This window comes from Caloenas nicobarica, chromosome 2 (genome assembly GCF_036013445.1).
Source record: "Caloenas nicobarica isolate bCalNic1 chromosome 2, bCalNic1.hap1, whole genome shotgun sequence".
NCBI classification, from domain to species: domain Eukaryota; kingdom Metazoa; phylum Chordata; class Aves; order Columbiformes; family Columbidae; genus Caloenas; species Caloenas nicobarica.
This window is the reverse complement of record NC_088246.1, coordinates 134,201,791-134,222,870: the sequence shown is the minus strand read 5'-3', so window position 1 is coordinate 134,222,870 and position 21,080 is coordinate 134,201,791. Positions and strand designations below refer to the sequence as shown.

The following is a 21,080-nucleotide window of genomic DNA, read 5'->3' as shown; positions in this document are numbered from 1 at the left end:
TTATAATAATAGAATCATAGAATCGTTTTGGTTGGAAAAGACCTTTAAGACCATAGAGTCCAACTGTTAACCTAACACTGTCAAGTCCACCTCTAAACTATGTCCCTAAGAAATAATGCTCATGAAAAATGTGTTCTGCTTTTCCTGTTGCTGAAACTGAAAAAATGACTGAATTGCCATATGACTATAGTTGGTAAGTCAAGGGATTTTTGTGCTTGGGGAAATTGTACCATTCTACTCATTATAGATTACAGAGAAATGTAATATATATCTGTATTATCTATATATATCTATATTATTATATCTGTATAAATGTAGTTAGTATATCTCCATATAGCTAATCCATACGATTAGATGCAGATATAGACGTAGATATAAATAAAGATATATAGGTGTAGATAGAGATATTTTATGGATGAACCACATGGTTCAAGAAACAACTAGTAAGAAAGGGAGCTTTCCACTGGTCTGAACTCATTCAGATCTTAAGTTGGAAAGACCTGTTACTCCTGGTTGAGTAGTGGAATAGATTGATTTTCTTGGTGGATATGACTCCATATCATGAAAAAAGCTCATCAGGATCTTTCTGAAACCCTTCCTAAATGTCCTCTGGGATGTAGACAAAACAGTAGAATAACAAAACATGAATTTTAACCTCAAAGTTGTTAACTACACAGTTCATATGTTTCCCTGAAGCTGGATGTTTCCTGTGTAAAAGTGTTTGAAAAGCCTTTTTATTTTATTCAAAAAGGCCAAAATGGGGTGATCTTCAAAGCATTAAAAGTAGACATCTCAGGCTCAAACAAGCAATGTATTCAGTCTTCAGAAAGAGACAAATGTCAGTGTATGTTACATAAACAGCAAAAAAAGGAGATCGGTTTACTAATATGTATGAAACATATTGGTAAATAAGTAATAGATTATATGTAATTATATTGAATTCTATTAAATGTCATGTTCAAGTCCAGACATCACCACTGGTCTAAGTTGTTATGATAGTTCCTCTGTTATATTCACTTCACAGCACTATTCAAATCTTGAAATAGAAAAGAACATGGTAATAAATGGAAAGGAAATAAATTCCAAGGTGACACATACCTCTCTTTTCCTTTTACCACTTAAGTGCAAAGAAATATGATACTATGAAATACAGTAGTGTCATCATGTCCCTTTAAAATAAAATCATTGGCACAACTCCATCCACAGATTTTTCATATATGAAAAAGTTTTCAAGTTTTCATGTAAGAACAATTTTCAAATTCATATCAAAGATCATTGAAGGTTTAAAAGCAGAGACTTGTAGCTGTCTGTTACCACTGAAGGCACTTATTTGTCAGCTCACTTGCATACTTTTATATCCAATAAAAACATAAAAACAGCAGGGAAAAAAAACCCAATTCTAATAAGGAAGATAACAGTAATAAGTTCTAAATGTCTTCTGACTTCACAACACATGAATATCAATCACTTGCAGCAATTGAGAATGGCGCGCACGGAGACACAGACAGAGATGCAGACAGCGAGAGCAGAGCCAGGCAGAGCTGAGCCGAGCTGAGCCGAGCTGAGCTGAGCCTTCTTTAATTAACAGTTCTCAATTTATAGGTTTACAGTTACAAGGCCTGGACCAAGAGGTTAGCCAGGATGTTTTTTTCAATAATTGTTATTAGAAACACACCACACTCATCTTGTGACTGTTTTTAGTCACATTCCCATGCATATCTTGTGGGCAGTTTTCCGACCCACTCATTCACATGCCCAGGCCCAACATTTATATGTCATACATAGTGGGGGCGGTTTTCCAGCCTGAGATATCATTCTTACTGGCCTCACTCCTTACACTCATTAAAAACATACTCCTGTATAACCTGTCCAAGGCCCTTTATATTTTGACTAATTGCTGTAATTTAATCATGTTAGTATTATTTGTCCAGATGATCATGTTAGTATTGATCTTCCTTTATCCTCCAGGTGGCTGGAGCTGCATGTCCTGCCATTCCCACAATCACTGAAGTATTTTAGAGAAATAGAATAACGCTTCAGAGAACAGAGCCTGAATATTTCATGGGAGACAGCAGGGAGGGACCAGAAAGAGGTTGAGAGCTCTTAGGAAGATGTTGACTGGCCTTGCAGGTAGCTGATATGAAAGCAGGTCTGCTGCAGGTCAAACACTGATAAAAATATGATGTGGATGCATTTTGTTACAAGCTTTGCATCAACATAATTGATGGCAAAATCACCATGGTAGAATAAATAGAGTACTTCATCCTTTGAAAGAACAGTGTCTCCAGGGCAATACAGTGACAATACAGTGAGCTGACATTAACATCAGATATTTTACGGCCAAAATTTGGTAGAAGAATGCTATTTAGTAAAGGGTGTGGATTTTTCTGTGAATTAAATATGGCAACGTGTTTTGCTTTGACTTTCATAGGCCAGCAACAAACAAAGGAAGGGAAGTCTGCCTATTTTTTCCAGTCTTTGAATATTCACACATATATATATATATCAGGAAAGTACATAGTTTTCATCAGGGAGATTTATCATTTTTAGCTTTTGAAAACAAGGAAGATTTAGGAAAGACTGTGTTCCTAGACAAAAGTAAAAAAATCCACAATTGATAAGGTTCACAGACGGCTACATACATTTAGTTATACCAGTAACTCCATTGGAGAAAGCTGTGTACATGGCAGAACTGTGTTTGGAAGAGTTAAACAGAAATTTTCATTTTTTTTGAGTGATACAAGCATAACATTTTTGCTATGTTTGGTTGTACCATCTCAAAAGAACTTACCATCACTGCCATAATTCATAATATTAAAATATACTGTGGACCCTGAATTTCGAAAGGATAGATAGGCTACTTTAAAGGGAATGTAATTTCTCTGTTTGGCTTTGCCTCATGCAAAACTGTTTTACAATCTTAAAAAGATTGGTCAAAAAGACTTCATTTTGAAGAAGGAACGTATCATAGATAGTTTAATAAGAAATTTTTTGGTATAAAATGGAACTAGCTGCAGCATTAGGTCACTTTTCAGACATTGAGAAAGAAGGTAGAAACTAGGTTTACTCACAAGAGTTGTGACAGTATTGATTGGGTGTTATCATAAGCAAACATTATGTTGTCAAGGTGAATTGACAGTCCTTTATTTTGGCAAGTATTGCCTTTAGAAAGGCAAGTATTTTAGATTGTGGTCTTTTCCAGAGCTTCTAACACCTGCCAACACTTCTTGAAATGTGGTGGAATTAACACTGCAACAAAGACAGAAACAGTAACATACCATCATGGGTTAAGAGTGATCCCCTAGAGAGCTATTTTGGACTGGAGACAGTAGGCGGCTTCCATCTTCTCAGCTGTATGTATATAAACAGGCACCAGTGTTGGTGAAGGAGGTTCCCTCTGAGACTTTTTGTGTCTGCTCTGGTTTAAGTATTCAAGATTGACATCCTATTTCAGGACTCTTCTGGTCTTTTGTAAAAACATGTTGAAAAGTTGTATTACTTTGAAGAAAGGAAAAACTAAAGCCTAAAGTCAACAACAGGACACAATTTGGCAGGTGAGGTGGAAGACATGGTAGGACTCCAGCTGCTGCATGGTATTGTTAATCTTCAGAAAAGAAGCTTTCTGAGACTTCTGCACTTGTATAGCATAGTAACACATAAGTTTTACCAGCTTTTCCTGGTGTCATGCCTGGGATAAACGATATAGTTTAGGAGCACATTGTGTCCATTTGTATGCTCCAACAAGAAGCCTTTCTGTGAGGAAACGGCAGACAAGCTTGTAAAAAAGATTACCAAATTTAAGTGGTTTCTCATCCACCTTTCTATCTGACCTCTTCCTTTCTGCACGAAGAAGCTGATCTCATGTGTTCCTTGTCTCTTTGAAACATCTTGGGCTACTTATGGTAACAGCCACCAAATCACTTCCTTATTGGTCTCTTAGACATTTAGTTGCTTGGCCCTGATCACGGGATCAGCACCAGGAAACAGAGGTCTGCTTTTTGTTCTTCTGAATTTGCCTTGATGACATTTTTTTTTTATTTTCAGAAATACCAGTTAGTACAAACTTCCCACCAATATCAGGGGAGTATTCTTTGGTTTTGCTATGATGACTTAATTTAAAGCCTATTTGATACACTCAAGGTTCTTAATTTCCTGATAGAAAAGGTCACCGGGAAGGTACAGCGTTCTGACTGTGCTGTCAGAGTGGTGAATCCAGGCTGGAATTCTGTGGGCTGTCCTCTTAGCAATATGAGTTTGTATGAAGACAAGGGAATAATGTCTTCTCCATCTCAGTTCAGCTACTGGAATCAGTTGCACAGCCTATTTTAAAACCCTCATTTTATTTCTAGCTGTTACAGAGACCATATTAATAGGGTATGGATGCAGATCCTGGGAAAGCTCTGAAAAATAACAGGTGTTTTAAGGGATTAAGGACAAAAACCAAGCCTGTAACTCAAGCATGTAGGAGATGCATTTAAAATACTTTGCTCTCATGATTTCTAAAGAATTTCTCAACACCTTAATCATCCCAGATCCACTGTGGCTATTTGGGTCTTCGTTTATATACATCTGCTTAATTTCTGATCCTTCTATTTAAAATACTACCCAGTGCCACCAGGAGGTGTCCGTGTGCCATTTATCCATTACTTTGCGGGGTGTTTGCATTTTTTTGGGGGGGGTGGAGGGAGCCCTCCATAACAACAGCACGATGGTAGCAATTTTTGTAGGATCATCATTATATAGAATTGGTGTTTGCACATCCAAACAAATTAGGATGTTGTGTTTGTGTCCGGAGAGAGTTCTTAATTCTTTCCCCGGATGAGAGGAATTATAGATGAGAAAGACCTGTTAAGTCATCCATCATCTTCCCTTACGGCATGCCCTGTTCTCTGAAGTGTGCTGTATAATATCTTAAGGATATCAGTCTGTTGCTAGGGAAATGATGACTATAATGAGATGTTACACATTCTACATTTTGACTGCATTGCAGGATCAAAGATGAGGCTGTGGAAATGAAGATTTTTTACTGAAACACGTAACTTGTCTGCTATTTGCACTTGTGTATAACTTCGAGGATTAGTAAAAATAGATGAGCGTATACTACAAAAAGCTAAATATCACACAGTATTTTTATATTGCTTATTCCCATTTGGTCTGTGATATTTAATTGGAAAATACCTACTGTATTTTCAGTGTAAATATAGGCAAAATTATGGTACAGATCCATAGTGATCCATAAGACATTACAAATTACGACATCATATTGCACTAAAGCCTAAAGTAGTGCGGTATTTATTACCACATGGATATTCAGAAGCATACATTAGAGTAAATAGTAAATCTGATTTCATTTTAACATCAGATAGGAAGAAGTAATTAATTCACAAAATATGATCAGCCCTGCCTGGCGATACGATGTATGGTTTAGATGTATTCCACAGGGTCTCTTGAAAATCCTGTTCCAATCGAATTAAAATCCAGTGTGTTGCAGCAGTCACAAGTACTATCTGAAGAAGCTGTATTTGAGGGAGGGCAACGTGCAGCAGTGACTCTTTTTTCATAGCTGTACAGTCAGACTGACTATTTCTGTTTTCTATTGCATCTTGCTATCAACGTGTGTTTTGATAAAGTGCATGCCATCCTTGTCAAGGTCAGTAGCCTGAAAAAGATTTCCAAATACAGTGATGTGTTATATGGGTTATGACCCAATTTCTTAGAATGTTGAGTTATAAGTTTGCCCAATCTAACTTAGTAGTCACATTTCGCTGAGGATATGGTTTTCAGGCTACCTGTGTAAAACTGCAATCTTAATCTTCCCCCTCAAATTTACCTGTAGTCTCAGTCTTTATTATAATTTGTCTGTAACTATAACACTATTTCACCAAAAAGCTGGCAAGGTCTCTTCCAAGAGTAGTTATTGGATTTGCACCAGTGACAGCAGTCCCAGGATGTTTCTGATTAGTTCCTGACCCCAATGTCCTGTTCTATTGATAAAGAGAAATATTAAAGCAGCAGATAGATATCATTACTGTACATGAGTTTTTGACTTACACAGTACACAGGCCTACATTTATAGCCAGCTAAATCACTGAACTGAAAAGAATGTGGACAGTAGAAATCATTTTACAGGGAAGTAAGTCAAAAGAACTAGCAGGAAACAGTGAAATACCACTGATAATGAACAATAAAACATTTCCACATCAAAGATATGGCTCATACACTGTCTATAGATACTTGCCATTTGAGATCCCAGGTGATAACAGAACTCTATTAAAGCACGTTTTGCTGACGTGCATATTGCAATACTGAGTTTCTTTGCACAATCACATCTGTGGGGTTTTTTTTAGTGAGAAAAGTGACATACAAATAGAAGCATACTAGTAGCAAAATGGATCCATCACCATGCTACATGGTAAAAAAAAAAAAAAAAATTTCATTTTGCTGCCTTGGGAGCCACCATTTATGTGTTAATACTTAACTGCTTCTGTGTAGCTGTTTGCAATATTCATGTTTGATGAACATAATGAGACTTAATTTACATGCTAATGCAACAAAACGCATGCAGAATAGATCAGCTCACCTGCTAACAAATGCATTATTTCAGCCACACTAGTACTGACTAATGACAGATAGTTTTAATACCCCAACAGTGGTTTGCAGAGCTGCTCGAGGTTTGATCTCCCTACAAATAACTCCCATTCAGCTCTCAGATGATATGTCACTATTTCCTATAAATTACTGCCGAGTTACTTTTAAAAATGTCATCTCTCATCCTTTTGTATGTTAAAAACTAATTTTTCAAGATCAAAAGGTGTTTTTTTTCATGGAAGTAGATTTAAGCATTAACTGGTTAACCATTGATAGGTTTATTACTTAACAAATACAAAACATCATTATCATATGTCTTTGCCAGTTCAAGAAGGCAGTGTGGATTTTTTTTAAACATTTTTGTCTCAGGACATTTTGGGAGCACTCAAGAGGATCTGCCTTGGTCAAGCCTGTGTCAGGCTATCACCTGTTAAACTACACTCATGGATCAGCACCACAGAATTTCTTAATAGCAAATGGGATTAAAAATGTATATTGTTGGCTAACATGCTAAAAGCTTACTAAGCCCTAAACAAACCATCACTAGCATTGGTCTTTTTATAAACACTTGGTTTCAGGGTACTGAAGCATAATGTGTTGCCTGAAAACACTGAGAAATCACTTGTACACACGTGCCATGAGTTGACAACCTGTCCTGTCCTCCATCCTAGAACATCAGCAACTCCAGGCCACAATGTAAGAATCAATGTAAGAGGGTAGAGTGTGAAGTCCTGCTGCTTTCAGAAGACGGGGATGCTTCTTGTCAGCCAGAGTGCACTCTATTTGTGGTTAGCTTTACTCTCTGCTTTTAAGATGTGTTCACAGTTTGCTAACTCACAATTAGATTTATTAGTCACACACAACAATAGGAAATGATTCTGTACTCTGTTATCCTAATTTGACCATTATTTTCTCTCAGATATTGGCAGTACATACATAAATAATAAAATAGCGGAAATGTACCAAACATCCATATTGACCACCTCTGTCCTTATTCTCTCACGTTCAGTACAGTATCCCTGATCATGAGAAAAAAAGCAGGAAAGAACAGAGTTCACCCTGGGTCTGCAGAGAACAGTGAGAACATCACTGCTACTACATTGACTTCTATCATTTTCCTTGACGTTAAAAGTTTTTGCTTTCCAGAGAGTATCCTGTATTCTAAGTTATCTAAGAAATCTCTCATTCACTTTTGTTAAAACCGGGTGATTCTCATTCGTCTCAAGGGTAAGTGCCACAGACTTTTATGCACACTTCTGTTCTAGAGCACTGTTGAAAACGAGAAGTTGGTTCTGAAGTCAAAGTATCACCCAAGTTGAACAATTTCTCTTCTTTTTAGCTAAGACCAATACATCTTGACTGTTCATTAGGTGATGGAGGAAGCTATTTTCTGCATTGGGCTCCACTTGCCTTACTATTAAGAAAATACATCCTCCTTATATTGCTGGCCTATCTTATTGAATTCATGTTTCCTTCCTGGCTCTATTTCTTCTCTCACGCTGAGAACTTTGAAGCAGACGCCTCTCTGTGCATTGATGAAAAAGATGAAGAGATACAACCTTTCCACTGCAAGACTTTAGTCAGTTAAATATACATAAAATCCAATACAGCACTCCATATCCATATATTTCTAGGGTATTAGATTACAGGAGGGAAGCACAGGACAGAAAATAAACCAGCCAGGAAGAGAAGAGCAAAACAAAGAAACCTGTCAGGGCAAAAATGCAGCAAATTAACATAGGAATACTGCTGAGGTAAGGCAGACTTTGTCAAAGCTGAGGTTACATTACTTGTGCTCAGTCTCAACAGAAGCTCTCAGTCTTTTTTTGTAAAAAATTGATGTTTCTGAAACATAAAATATAACCATTAAGCACATCTGGCATTCTTCACTGTTTAGCTGAGGAAGGCATTCATACTATAGAAGTTCTAGCTTAACCACTTTGGTAGTTGCTCCCTCCTGGACACCAGATAATTTCATCATCCATTTGCATGAAATCTAACTCCACAGGATCTGTCACTCATACCACGATACACTTTTTCCTACTTTAAAATTGTGGAAAAAACATGGCAAGGGAAATAGCAGAGATGAGCACGAGGTATACTGACTTTTTTCATATTGAGCTAATAATTGTTGTGTGGAAGGTCGTAATGAGCTTTTGGCTTTAAATGATAGTTTGATGAAATAATGGTATGTGCATGCTTGCTGCTGTCTTTTAATATAAGCTTTTTCAAGCACATGGACAACATTAATGGAAACAAGCAGAAGAAATGCCAATACCTCTGTCCAATTCTAGTTCTGTATTATTTGTGTTTCAAGTAGATGGAGAATCTAAACCTTGCAAGTGCAATGCTTGCGGACATAGACTTTGTTATGGGCAATAAGAACATGAGTACAGTCTAATTTTTAAAGTGACAGGGCTGGCAGGGTGAAGGAAGCACTAAAAACATACAACTAAAGAGACAGTGTAAAAAAAACCCAACCAGCCAAGCAACCAACCCCAAACAAACAAACAAAACCCCCTACAAAACAAACAAAAAACCCCAACCAACCAAACACAAACAAACAAAAAAAACCCCACCACCAAAAAACCCCACCAAACCCAAAACTTAAGGAGTATTCTGTTAAGCCGATAGTCCAGACCTGACTTTGTTGAGTTTATGTAGCTTTTGGGGAGATTTTTCTAAGAAACATTGAAACATTTTACCCATCATGAGCACAATAAAATATGAAGAAGATACTGGAACAGAAGCCAGCGTGGCAGGCTTACAGAAAACAATAACTAGCAAAGGAAAAAATAACTCCAAGTCCAACTCTGCCATCAGTATCCCTGTTATATGATGCAATTATACAGAAATAAAGGTGTGGCTATCCTTGAACTAGCTCTTTTGCAATTGCTTAAATAGCACTCAAAATAATTTAGCACAGACTAACTACACATTTACAGAAAGTGAGGCCTGCTTATAGATGCTACAGAAACACCCCAAATAAAGAGAACGAGCAGAGTTCAAGTGATAAAGCAAGCACTTGTACACTTTTAGGGGATGAGGAACACAAACAGCCTTTTATCCTACTAAAATTAACAGCGCTATTTTCCATCACAAAGAGATATGTTTCAAAAACCAGCAAAGGCCTCCATAATTTTTTTAAAAGCTAAAGAAAACAAGAGGAGAAACAGAATAACAAGCACAAATTAGAGGAAAGGCTGAAATGAATTTTATTTCACAACACAAAAATTAAGAAGGAAAGTGTATTGAAATAAAGGAAAAACACTGAAGGAAAATAAGGAAAACCAACGCTTTACTGTAATTACTTATTCCACTATTACCTTTTCTCATGACATTTTATTCATGTTGTTTCATGGATCATCAATAAAGTAACATTATAAAAAGCCCTAGAATCTTATTTCCTTCTGGTGTTTGTGCTAGATTGACAGTAACTAGTCCATTACAAAGGAGGAACCAGTTCAGCTTGAAGACCTGATGCAAGAGCAAGGAGGGGAAAAATAATTAAAAAAAAAAAAAAAAAATGTGTTAACTTCAAAAGGAACACCAAGTGAAACAGATTAATAAATAATTAGTTTAAGGGTAACAGTATTTTCAAAGCAAATGGACTGTTTCTGTTACCAAGAAGATAGGGTGTTTGACAGCTAGTAAGACAGAGAGGCATTCAGCTTTCAAACCATAGAAGGTGAGAGTTAATATTACACTAATGAGCCACAAGCAGACTGCTGGCCTGTTTTTTATTAACACTAATAAATGAGCTCATAATACTGATCAGAAGTGTTTCGTTTTGTTTTTTCTCCACACATCTCACAAAAGAATTTCAGGTGACAAGTACTATGATACATATAGTAGAAACAAACAGCTGTGGCCACAAAAATGTTTTGTTAACTCATGATTAATATATTTAGGAAGCAATCACACTATTCATTAGTAAAAGTTTACAAACATTAGAAAGTGCATAACATTTGAAACCAACAACAACACAAAAATATATATAATATATATACTATTTATAAAGAAAGTGACATCACCCCCTGTTAATAAAAGAAAACAAACCTTCTGAATTTGTGATTGGTGCTTGTGTGATTGCCATGGTTTACTTGTCAGTCACTCTTTACCTTAGTCACACAGCAGCATGACTGCCCCATTTTGCAGGATTCGGCCTTGTCTGTTGGGGCAGGACAGGGGGAAGGAAATCAGTCAGCATAGCTACTGCAGAATAGGTTATTAATTTGTAGCTGTTTTAAGTAAACCTGTAGATGGACAAGTTATCCTGGTATTTCAATGAAGGTCCAGTTTGGGCTGTCATTTTGGAATAGCTGAAATGGGAAAAGTAAAGTCTTTTGGGTGCTAGATGCCAAGTCTCTCAGTCCCTTCTCCACATCTCAGGGAAAATGCTGCTGTAGCAGCTTCTAGCACTTGGCTGTACCTGGTGCATCAGTAACAGGCTACTGGCTGTGCGAACTCAACAGCCTGATCAACTGAGGCAAAAGTAGGGGACAGAAAAAACAGTCCCCCTGGCTGGATCCAGCCCATGATCCACTAGTTGGACTACCCTGCAATCTAAAACTCATTCCAGAATACGTAATTGGCAATAACCTATGCCAGTTAATCTCCCGTGTGTAAACAAAGGCCTAGCTTCAACAACAGGAACCAGGAAAATCTCTAGCACCACGGAATTTGTTTGAATTTTTACCCATATAAGCTTATAGATGTATTCTTAAAACTACCATAACAATAAAATACTTGGACTAACATTTTAAAAAAATATCTCAGAGAAAGATAAGAAATCGGGAGTAAAATTAGAAAAATAGGGAAGAATAACATAAAAGATTCAATTTGAGTCTCTGATATGCAACTAGCTACAGGCAAGTGGCAAAACTGTACCAAGGACACAAAACACGCCTAAGTATTCACATTAACAAATCGTTTTGAAGGCTCATCTAGTAACAAATTAGAGTGTTGTTGAGTCATTTAGGTTTAGGCATAATCAATTTAGCAGTTGACGTTTTAAATCTATCATGTGCACATCACCACATTATGCAAAAAACCAGCCCTTTCAAAACGCGTGGTAGAAAAATTCACAGTAACAGAAATATTCTTCATAAAGCAGTTGAGAAGGGGCAGTGTGGAGCATCTAAGTCATACAATACAAAAACCATGGTAAATAACAGAGCTGTAAAACAGATGCAAAGTCCTAAAAACAGTGCTTTCTTTACAGTTCTTTTAATGGGTGAACACTTTGGCCAGAGAATTTTAAACTCTGAGGACCACACAAGCCTTTTTTTAAAGATACGCAATTAGATCCTCTGACGTTTCAAAGGCCATTTGCTACAAGATTTACCTGTTCTACTTTCTTAAAGTGTTCCCATCAAGTAGTCGTTATGAAGGGATCCATCTGATGACACTAACCCAAAAAATCAATACAAGTTCAACCATTGCTAATGACAGAGGTAGAGAAAATTCTGTCTTCTGCCACAGCTTGTACCCCCATTTTTAGCATTGTGTTGAGTGGGTTCCAGCAGTGAAGACACATGCACTTTCTTTTCCACCAGCTTGCTCATGGAAACAAATTTGTTCCAGCATGCTCTTGCAGTCTGAAAACATCCAGCAGCTGCTCCAGTCGGTCAAAGTCGGATGTCAGCTTTCTTGCTTTGCTGCCTCCCCTTGGGCCTCCCCAGTTTGCTCACTTGAATTTCGTTGTGCATCTCCTTCTCCTTCTGTAACATACAAGAAAAGGACAAGTGATCCACCATGAAACAAAGAGGTCTTGCTCCCAGAACCCCAACTCTTCATTCACCATGGCCCACAGCGTTCAGTCCACCTGTTTCATTGCAAAGCACAGAACAATCTGAGGAACAGAAACCATCTTACAGTGGCACAATGAGCAGACAACTCATAAAGCCTGTCTAAAGAAGGCTAAGTAGTGCATTGACAATGGCCTATTAGTACCTATATGGAAAGTATTTTATTTCACCTAATGATTAAAGACCTAACAGGTTCAGACAGCTGGAAGCTAAGTGCAAGACAGACAAGTCCCTGAACACTGGACTAATTAGCTATAGGTACAGAATAAGGAATAACTTTAGGCAAGGAATAATGTTAACACGTAAGTTGTCTTGTATTTTGCAAGGATTATGAGTAATTTGCATTGAACTAGTAGTTAAGAGAAGAAAACTCCATGGACTAAGTTGTAAAGAGGTCTAAGTAGGGATAGTAGTGCCTCTCAACTTTAGTCTATAGATCTTTAGAATAAAGACAGGGCTCTCAGTAAAGATAGTTATTGTTTCTCCATTTCAAATCACACTGTACATCCGCAGCTTTATTTCTGCTTATAGAAATTAGCACCATAAACACCCAAGAAATGACATTGCTAATGGGGGAAAAATTATTTGCATTGCAAAGAATATTGCAAAAAGCTCAGACGTGATAGCTGTGTTTTGTGATTCACTGAGTATTTAGGTTGCAAAATGCCTTAGAGGGTATTGGTAATTATCACATTCAACCTGATGAAAAGTTGTATGGAAGGTTGATGACACTATAAAACAATGAAGTTTGTTCTGTTCATTATGGGTTAAGTAATAAATAAAAATCTCTTTTGCAAGGCACTTTCTCAGAAAACTCTTTATTTCTCAGTTTTATCTCCCACATTACAAAGGATTCCATCAGGATGGATCTACATGCAATTATTTCTTATTTGACAGAAATCCCTTTTGCTCAAGTTGTCCAAACACTTTCTAGAAAGCCTCCTACATTTGTTCTGATACTGCAAGAGTCCAGATGAGTGGAATCGTGATTTTTTTATTCCCTTTTTTGCCTGCTTATTACTCCATTTATTTTGACTACAAGGAAGTCTTTAATATTCCCCATACTATCTGGGCAAATTAAGCTTTTCTGAAACAATTCTTATTTAGGAAAAAAAAAAAGAAGAGGAAAAAAACTTTGAAAGGTATTTGTGTTTAAAAGAAAAATAATCTTTGGCACAAAGTCCAAACATTTCACTACCTAGATGTCAAACATAGTGCACCAAGATTCAGAGAAAGAGCGCTAAGGCTCTAATATACCACTTATAAGATTTTCTCAACTCATTGAAAAAACTCACTAGCCTAAATCCATTTAACCTATAATACATTGTCTTGGTACTACAGACTTTCTGCTGGCAGAGCTCTCCTACCAAAGGCCTTAAAATACATTTACGGAAATAATTTTGCTTCTGTGTTCTGAGAATGCAAAAATTACCTGAGCACACTCTTCAACTATTCTTCCTTAAAAACTTGATGGCTATAACCTCCTAAGAGTAAGAATTGTGAATCTTACACAGCATTTTGAAACCAACCAGCAGTATTAAAAAATCCCAACCCGAATAATATGATACCATAAGCCATAATACAGTTGTGTAAGTTGTAAGCTAGTAACAGTTACTAGTTCTGCTAATGTGCAGCTTTTAACTAATTTTTCTTCCTGTAACATTACTGACTCTTTGGTATCTATTAGTGTCCCCAATACTTACATCTAAAACATTTCTACCATGAACTAAAATCACTTTTAATCACAAATTCCTACAATTGGTCTTTCATTCCAGTTCGGTATGGCTTTAATAGCTCATCTATCTCCCTTTTTTGTAGATTATTGGACCATTACAACTTTTACAAGGAAGTTTTCTTTCCACTTTTCTGCACTGAATCTGCATTCTGTGGCATATCCGCAGACGCCTCAAAAAACAGCAGTTTGTTTTAGAGATCAGAGCTGCAGAGACTGGTCCTTGTTCTTCTTTGTACTTTCTCCTTACTACTTTATTTAGCTACAATCACCTGTAAGAAAAAGTGAATATCAAGTTTATTGGAACTGCATTCTTCATCTTGAGAGAGATTTGAGCAGGTGAGCTACCTGCTGATTTCCCTAATAAAGTTTTTCTTTTGCCTTCTGTCTTAAGATTTCTGTTGCAGTTTTCTACTTCTCAGATGTACAGAGTGCTGCTTTTGCTAAATTTAGATAAAATGTGTTGCCAGAGTACTTCGAACTTATACTTTGAAGTCTGGTAAATATGTCCATTCCATAGATACTAGCATGTTGTTAGTTTATTATGGACAAATAACACTGGAACTGTTGTTTTGGAGAGAGAGAGAGACAGAGTATTATAAAGTAATTATATGTATTACACATACTTATGCAGTAAACTCTTGATTATCTGTCATTGGCTCATCAATGAGGGGATTAACCAGCACTCACTTCCAATATCAAATAGTGAATAACAGAAAATAGGTGCTCTTTGAACAAGGTGCCCCTGTCTAGTGCTGTTCAAAGCTGTTCCTGTTCTTTACAGGAAATGTATCTGTAGGCTTTTCAAAGTGAAATATGCTTGGGTAGTTTAATTTGCATATGTTTTATAATAACCTCTTTTTTTTTAAAATCTGTATTACCCTACTCTGCCATTACTCCATACAGTTGAAAGCAAATGTACTTGTACTTTTGCAAGAAAATGCTGTAGTTAAAAAAAAAAAAAAAAAAAAAGAGAGAGTCGAAACTTGATGTCTATATTTGTATAATTAAGTAGTACTTGTCTGACAGGGACCATAAAAGAAATAAGATAAAACCCCAAACACGTGTTTTCTTCTTAATCCTGTCAGGTGCAGTGCATATATGCATCCCGCAAGCACTAGTATATTCTGAAGTGGAATATGGGATGCAAAATAGTTTTTAGCCTCTCTTTGATTTGGAAAGACATGACAGAATAATACACTAATACTCATACTAATTATAATACAATGCATTTTCCAATATTCATGGTTTGGAGGGTTTTATCCAGCACCTAATAACAACAACACAAGAAACAAAAAACCCCACAAAAGTAAGTAAACAAAAAGCCAAATTCATTGTGCCTAATTCAAACTGCATAACCTCCTGAAGAAGTATGCAGGGATTTTTGTGTATCTACCACCTAAGGTAATTTTATGAGCAACTCTGTACACTTTCATGCAACGATTCACCTACCCAAGCTGCAAAAGAGGTGCCCAAGAAAAACTAAGTAGACTCCTGATTTATGTATTAAAAATTAATCTGATAGTTATTGAAACCATTCTTATCACTGCAGAGCATGCATGTACAAAATGCATACCCCAATATGCATTGCAGGCACAAAGTCACATTCTTTTTATAGTTCACGAAAGAACACAGTTCTGGCTTAAAATGACTCCAACAGCTTAACTTAAAAATAGGGATTGTTTATATCTTCTCAATGGACAAGATCAAAGACAATTTTGATAAGTGTAAATTTGAGACTGAAGAAAATTAAAGCAAGAAGGAAGGTTGGCATTATGCCTTTCAAATGCCACCTACTTTATAGTTTTCCAACATTTCATATGTATCCCCACATTAAAATAAATAGACACACCTACACATATACTAATAAAGCTTTTCTTTTTAAATAGGAAAAAAATTAAAGGTCCTGCCCAGATAGAATTGCATGTATCTAGAAGCTATAGGCCCTAAACTGGCAACTGCAGAAGGAATGACTTAGGACACGTTAGTCTGAAAGCCAGAAAAGAATCCTCCCCTCCAAACAGCACTACAGTCACCCAAATGTCACGCTGCCCACATCTGATTGTCCAGCGATGGTATTGCCTCTCAAAATGCTTGCCGTTGTCACCGAGAATAATATGTGCACAAACAGGGCAGCTGCTTATCAACAATTTGTTCTTTGCTGCATTTGTTTTCTTCTGTTGTTATTAAAACAAGCATAAGACTTATTTCCTAAGATTTGAAAAGGGCTTTCAAATATCTGTAAGATCCATTCATTAACCCCCACCCACATAACATGGAAATAATCGCACAGCCATATTACTATTTTTATTTAATACAAGGCCCTTCACCATACACTGTCCTTCCTTCTTCTCAACTGAAGGTGCACAAACAATTAAAAAATTTTTGTAATATTAGAAGTGAAGTAAGATTTAGGATTACATTAGTGCTAGTCACCTTAAAAGAAGGACAAAGTATCAGCAGAAAGGGGAATAAGACAATTTACCGAGAAACAAAGATTCAAATAAAACGACAATGCATTGCGATTGCTCTGTCCTCTTGCAGCTGAAACCAAAATTAACCTTCACAATAATGTCTCAAGCAGACACATGGCTGCTCCTACAGGCTTCAAATCGAAGAGCTTCCGCTAAAGAGTATTGTGAAGGTTGGGTTTTGATAAAGGCTTCCTTGTTTTCTTCCTTATACTCAACTTTCCATAAAATTTATCCCAACATAGATTCCACCACTAGGTACTCACTGCAGAAGGACTTTTCTTTTTTCAGTAGTATGTCGTACTTGCAAATACTCTTGCATGCACCCTTCGCATTTATGAAATCTGGGCCTCATAAAGAACCCCTGCTCATCTTCTGTTGTCCGAAAAAAAATATTTTTGTTGCTGAGGGACAATAGAATAATGCGTGCACAAACCCCATGTTTTGTATACTAGTATTTTAATTTTAGTTTTAAATAAATATAATAAAAGACCAAAATGTACTCACCTGCTTTGTTTATATCAAGTTCTGATAATTTTAAGGCTAGTTCACTAGAGTTCCCACCCGGAGAGGACACAAGTATGTCGTGTAATGCATTTCTTCTACCTGTTCTTCCTGAAGCAATAAAGTCTGCATATGTAGATTCCACATCAGTCATTGCTAACAAATATCCACATAGCAGTACCTGGGTGGGAGAAAAAAGGAACAGCACTTAGAACACCAGAACAGATAACATTATGAAACGGGAATAGAAGAACTAGTGGGTTCTTATTGTGGAGTAGATTGGCTATGCAGTGAGCAAAAAAAGAAGATGCCCCAATCTCAAAATTTGGAGAAACTGGAAAATAAACAGAGTATAAAACAAAAAAGGTGTGTGGATTTTATGCAGTCTGTATTCAACAGTATTTTAAACAACTTCGTTTTTTCATAGTTCATAAAGTGCTAGTGAGTACTTTATAAAAGCAATGACCTCAGCAACATCATTTCTTTACAGAGCTGTCTCTGCTTTTAATATTAGCTGGGAAGTAGGAGGTAGATAGGGGGTGGAAGAAAGTTCTTTTCTGTACAAAATGCAGAGCGTAAGGAGTAAGAAAGTACAAATCAATAATGCCTCTACATGCAGAACACTGTGCTCATATGCAGACACAGCTATGCTTTGTATATTTTCCTTTCTGTTAGTATGGTTAGTTTTGGCGTTGTATACAGACCTCTTCAGATTTAATTGATCTATTTTGGTGTGGTATTTGCACCAAAGTGAATGCATTACCATCAAGTCACTGAAATGAGTGGAAATATGCTAACAGAACAAGCAGAATAGCTAAACTGTAATGCAGAGACTAGAAAACAATGCTCTCCAAGCTAGATATAAACTCAGAATTTCTTTTCATTAGAAAATAATTATTTCTCATGTTATTATGGAATAATGTGATGATGTGTATTAATGTAAGATCTGCCCAAGACACAAGGAAACTCACATTTCAACCTCTGCAAGAGAAATTTTCATCCCTTCTGGAGTATCTGCTGTAACTGCTATAGGTCTAACCTGTCAGGATTTTTCTTTCTTTTTCTTCATTTACAGAATTCTAATCAGACACTGGGGGTAGGGGCATAATGGCAACACTGCACAGTTGCATACAGTGAGAAAGCTTTAGCTATTCTTGCTAAAGTAGCTGAAATGTCACATTTGCATAGCATACAAATCTTTTTAATCAGTTCCTACTGCAGTTGCTGGACACTAAAGAAGCCCCTGAAGTCATCACAAACACTAACGCCACTAAAAGATTCAGCTTCCTCTATTTAAATAAAAAGAAAAAACCTCATTTTTTAAATAAACTTTTTATTTAAAAATAGATACATAAAAACCAGCCAACCCCTTCCGCACCCTCAACTCTGAATAACTTCACAAATGCTGTCCATTCTTCATTCTAGTTCTTACCTCCCCAGCTTCAGTCAGCTGTATGAGGGTGTGCATATGATGTGTCTGAGAAGCCAAGAAAAGGGTTCTGCACCATATTTTATTTAGTCTAAATATAACAATAACAAGTATTATTGCAAGACTGACTGACTACAAAAAAAAAAAAAGAAAAAAGATCATTGCTATCAGGCTTTGGTGTCCATGACAAATGCTGAATGGCTGACAGGGTAAGTTTGCTCCTATGAACAACCACTACAAAACAAGAAACTGCTAAAAAAAGCCAAACCAAACCAAAACAACAACAACCACTCCCAAACAAAAAAACCCTAGAAAGCACAAAACCCAACGGACAAACAAAAAACAAACCAAACAAAACTCCAAACAACAAAACCTACCAATAAACACCTAGGGAATGGAAAGAGGTCAGCATTGATGGAAAGCCTGCCTGACACACATAAAATAGTGTAGTGTTTCTCAAATAATGTTTTCATAAGCATGAGCAAGATATTAATTTATTTTATTGTAGAGAAAATACCACAGAAAAAAATTTGCTACTTTGGAAGCTGCATATCAGTACATCAGGAATAGAGTAAGTAGAGAAGACTATGACTGAGGTAGAAAAAGCTAAAGGGCGGCTGTAAGGTTGGCAAAAGGAGCAGTGTTGTACTCCATCAGCAACTCCCTGGACTGTACAAACTGCACTCCACAGAATACTTTTCTGGAAGATTATATTCTTCTTGAAACATTCCATAAAACATGTAGGGCACCAGGGTAAATCTCAAGCTTATTTAAGTTTATCTATGAAACAAGCTATAAAGCCATACAAAAATGTACTTGTAGAGAACTTTATTTTAAAGGTTCATTTTCTATAGGCTCAATATGGTATTACTTAAAACATTCTGATCAAAAAAGAATGTTACCAAACATACATTTATTAACACTTCCAAGTTTTCCTGTCTGTTTCTTCTTCTAAATGTCAAATGCCATTCTGTTTTGTATTGGCATTATCTTGAGACATTACTGCATAAATACGGAACTCCACTGACATCACCCGAGAGCTCTGCTTCCAATGAATGGCTCAGTGCCCAGCAGCCTGCAATTATTCACTGCACCAGTCATTAAGGAATTACCATTCATTCCAAAACCCCTTTTTTTCTTTCAGTCTCTGTGAAAGGAATGGAATTTGCTAATAATTCTGTGAAACATAATTTGAATATCCTAACTACTTATATTAACAGATACTCCAGCATTAAAGATTGTGGCCACAGTCCCACTAGTTTTAGGTGTTGTGGTGGTTTTTTTTTTTTAAGTTGCAAAACCAATACTCTGTTACATGGTATTGAAGTGAAACATGAGGGCTGCAAACCTCACTGCTTCTGCCAATTGGAGCAGTAAACTAAAGAAAGCCGTCCTGTGAGCATAAAAACTACTGAAACCTGCTGTCATGGGGTGGGATGTCCTGGTAACTGTTAAGATACTGTCCCATCTAAAGTCTGCCGCAGCTGTGCTTTGTCTTCCCTCCATATAGTCACTTGGCCTGATAATGGGTTAGAGTTTGCAATACAGCCCTGGGAATTTTCATTGGGCATCTTTAATTTCCTCAGTTTCTTAGTTTCATAAAACTTCTAGAAATGTGAGTCTCTTAGACTTCTGTCTCTTTCCCCTCCCAAATCCTTCATCCCAAAGAAAGTTGTTCTGAAAATCAGCTGAAAGCACTTAAAGAATGATGGAGGATGAGGAAGGTAGATTGGCATAGTTGCTATCTTGGATTTTAGTCAGTGTAACAAGACATCTCTGTATTATTAATGAATATTCTGGGTAACGTATACCGCTAACCTACGAAAGGCCTACTTCTAGATCCCATGCAAGCGAAGACATTTTACAGGTAAGCATCACAAGGAGTAGAATTAGTATCCAGAGAATGCAGGAGGAGAAAAGAAGGATGACAAGAATGGTATAATTTGATAGGTACAGAAAGAATCAGTATTTGTGTATTCAGAAAGTTCCCCGAATACCACTTGATCTCCACAATCCAATTTCTGTGTTAAATTTTCCATCTCCATGCTATATATAATAAATCTTATCTCCCAATTTTCTGAAGGTAACTGCCAAATTTCTACAACTGTTTTCCTTCATCTACGTACTTCAGATGTATTGAAAGAACTCTTAAAAAAAACCCCTAAAAAGTTAGTGATGGCTTCACGAACAAAATCTCAATTTCACTGCACTCCATAATCATTCAGTGAAATTAAGTGTTACACAGCAACATTGTTCTCAGGAATCTGGAAGTGAAAGTACAGAAATTATGTGGCACACTAGCATGAATTAAAAGCCAGTCTATAGAGTTTATGGGCTAGAAGTACCTGGGTTGTCGAATTTAGCCTGTTTAAGGGACTAGCTACCTAAAAGAAGCCCAAACTCATTTAAGTACCTTCACTAATTGGTGTTTATTATTTTTTTAAAAGGAAGACAGTATAAGGACAGGCACTTGACACGTTGTTTGGCTATGAGATTTGGCATATGTTGCTGGCTAGCACAGGAGAGCTGCCATTTTCTTAGAAAAC

At 36.7% G+C, this 21,080-nt stretch overlaps 1 protein-coding gene across 1 annotated transcript in view; it reads right to left on the bottom strand.

The window, feature by feature from the left end:
* Positions 1-9,784: 9,784 nt before the first annotated feature.
* Positions 9,785-21,080, bottom strand: part of PKIA (cAMP-dependent protein kinase inhibitor alpha) — a 41,986-nt gene continuing 30,690 nt past the window's right edge. Inside the window, exons 2-3 of the mRNA XM_065629961.1 lie at positions 17,109-17,286; positions 9,785-12,311 (exon numbers count right to left, since the gene is read on the bottom strand). Coding sequence (XP_065486033.1) covers positions 12,232-12,311; positions 17,109-17,259 — 231 coding nt within the window. The 5' untranslated portion in view covers positions 17,260-17,286 and the 3' untranslated portion in view covers positions 9,785-12,231. The remainder of the gene's footprint in view (positions 12,312-17,108; positions 17,287-21,080) is intronic.